This window comes from Sinocyclocheilus rhinocerous, unplaced genomic scaffold (assembly GCF_001515625.1).
Source record: "Sinocyclocheilus rhinocerous isolate Xijiao unplaced genomic scaffold, SAMN03320098_v1.1 scaffold62, whole genome shotgun sequence".
NCBI lineage: Eukaryota > Metazoa > Chordata > Actinopteri > Cypriniformes > Cyprinidae > Sinocyclocheilus > Sinocyclocheilus rhinocerous.
Window position 1 is genome coordinate 1,608,682 of NW_015656585.1, and position 3,147 is coordinate 1,611,828.

Consider the following 3,147-nt stretch of genomic DNA (forward strand, 5'->3'; position numbering starts at 1 on the left):
ATACATAAATATAGGATGAAAACATAGCACTTAAATTACTAAAACTGAAATAAAAATAAATGAATTGAAAAAAAATATTAATATATAAAAAAAAACAGTAAAGGCATTACAATTAAAATGAAAACATAAAAATAAAATTTAATTCAAAATATCAATAAACACTATATTTAAATGATACTGAAATACTAACCAAGTTAAATGTTTCCCTAAAACACACATTTAGATTACAGGGTAAATGGGAGTGGTGAAGGGTTTTAGGCTTTGATACATTTAGGAAAGACATTTGCCTGTATTTAGACTTCTGAACTATGCTGAATTGTCAACAAGTGTTGAGAATAATAATAACAATAATACGAGAAAACAGGGATTTCAAAACTTTTTTTTATTATTTGTCATGAAAGGCTTTTCAACAAGTGGATTGAGAAAGTTACATTTCAACTCTCAAACTGTAGGGGCCTTATGTGAAACTGAACTTGCACACAGAGCAAGGACACAAAATTAAAATGAGAACACAAGAGCACCAAACCTTCAAGATATTTCATCATAACTTCTGTGACCGGATAGCCTTTTTAAAATGAGGGAGAAAAAAAAAATGAAACAAAATCTGTAACAATGATCAACTGATCAATGATCATTTTAAGGTATTCAGCACACTGGCATTAGGACAATGAAAATCCAGATTCCAAAATGACACTGTTTAACCATATAAGCATTTCTAAACAGTAAATGAATAAGCATCAAACATTTTAAAATACTGAAATCATACAGCACTTTCTACTTCACAGAGCTTAGCCATGATGAAACCAAAATTTGATTCAAATCAAAAATAAGATATGATATGAAAGTGCACATCAATTACTCAAATACCACAAATGCATCATGATACTGAAACCTGTTGTTTTTCTGTCGAGGCAACAACAACAAAAATTAATTGCATAGAAGCCTGTACTCTCTAGTCCCCCACAACAATATAAGCTACATTTCTTAAGACCCAAACTTGTTCTCAAGACAATGGAGATGATCTGATTTCAAATGCTATACGTGTTCAACACAATCTTTACCTACATTTGAAGCCACTCAGACAGTGAAGTGAACATTGCAATTGGTGAGGTCTTCTAAAACTGTATTATAATGACAATCTCTCTAGGGATGGTTTCATGATTGGTTATATTTGGCCTCAAAATAAATATTACACAAGGATAGTAAGTCTTCATTTAAAGAGTTAAGTTTTCAGATATATTCATAGAGTTCTCTGATAATGCAATCACTAAACTACTGTTATTTGTATTGATAAAGTAGGCATTACTATATAGCAGATATTTGCCCGGTATGGCTAAGAAACCCCTGAGCACACACTTCACACCAACACGATTCAAATATTGAATGGAAACACTCCACGCTTGGCCAAAAGAAAAAGAAGAAAAAAAAAAACATATTTCATCTTCTATATATCATTTAAAATAATGTTGTGTACTATGAATGCAGTCTGAATTTCCTGTGCAAACTAGAAAGTGCACTGTAAAAAGTGACATAAGAGAACTGTGATGACACTGAGAGCACATGTAATTCATACTTGTGTCATTGAACACAAACAACTTGAAGCAAACATACCGTGTAGTAGAACCAATCCATAAAATAAGAGTCATTTTATTTGAGTTAGTACAAACTAAAGTCTGTCCAGCCTCTGCTAATGATGTAAAGTAAGACTCACATTGAACGTGCAGGGATGCGAGTGAGATCAGAGGCAGCAGCTTGATCATGATGGTGGATTAAAGTACTGTAATACTTGGAAACCCCTGATGCAGGAGCTACTGGGAGAAAACGAAGATAATGATCCAGTACTCATTTATACCAGCTCTGTTCTAAACTGACTTGTGTCCATTTAGACAGATGAATCCACCTGAATAGTCTTTTTATAGATCAGAAGAGTGAAAGAGATACGAGGAACAAAGAGATCAGGTTGGATTTGATTATCTATCATGTCTCTGTGTCCGTAAGGGGATGCAAATTGCTATTGCGTCACCACAACATCACAGAAATGTGTGTAGTGTCAATGAAACCACAAAGCTTGAATAATCTGCAAATGAGGAGTTGCCAAAAAACTGCTGGTGCTTGCTTTGCTTTCCCTCAAAACGTACCTTCATTTGATGTTTTTGGAAGGAACTTATAATCTAATACATAAACGATTTCATTTTTGAGCTGAAAATAAAAACAACTGAAGACACATTGTTTATCTCCCTGTAGAAACATTCAGTTATGACAAGTGTACCATGTGTTACATAATTTGGTTGAAATTTGATCTTTGAGCACAAAAAAACATAGAAAATTGCTTCTGATGATTTTTTTCTTTTTTCTTGTCTTTTTTTTTTTTTTTAGATGTCCAATTGTACAATTATATAGAGAAATTATATAAAATAAAGTAATGTGCTTAATATAATTAAAAACGGATCTTATTAAAACATAAAAAACTAAATAATGGAGTTAGCTATTTATCAAGTTACTGCTTACATTGTATTTATACAAGTGTTGTGCAGTTATAAATAGATATTTTCCTCTGTTTAACATGATGTGAAAATGTCATTGTGTTTTTACATTCATCTTCTGTGACTTCTCCACTTAAAACAATAGTTATGTCACATACACACACACACACACACACACACAAACAAACTATACACACACACACACACTTCTCTTCTAAATGATTGACCTTTTTCCCTATGCTGTGGTTCTAGCCGCTCCACAGATGAGGTGTGTTTTACGTGCGATTGAGTGTCTGGAAGATTCTGGAGATCTGGAGCATGACAGGACCTGTCTCAGGATCGTTCATCCACTGCGTGCTGTTCAGCGGGTTCTCCAGCATGTCCTCAAATGCTGCAAAGTCAAGAAAAATATGTCTCAGCCACATCCAAGAACATCCATTCTTCAAGAAACGACTAAAAACACACCTGTTCCACCTTTATTTGACCCTCTAACTCTAGCACTTTCTATTCTATTTTAATTCTACTTTATCTATATTTATCTTCTTTTTTTATAAAAAAAAAACAACAACAAAAAACAAACAAACACTAGCTTTCTATTTTTTCTATTCTATCTACTTGTTTTTCTTTGTGCGTGTGTATAATATATATATGTATGTGTATATAT

General features: G+C 32.8%; 1 protein-coding gene across 1 annotated transcript in view; it reads right to left on the reverse strand.

The window, feature by feature from the left end:
* Nucleotides 1–367: 367 nt before the first annotated feature.
* ubac1 (UBA domain containing 1) overlaps nt 368–3,147 on the reverse strand; it is an 11,491-nt gene continuing 8,711 nt past the window's right edge. The window contains exon 10 of the mRNA XM_016527957.1: nt 368–2,874. Within this exon, the coding sequence (XP_016383443.1) occupies nt 2,759–2,874 (116 nt within the window). The 3' untranslated portion in view covers nt 368–2,758. The remainder of the gene's footprint in view (nt 2,875–3,147) is intronic.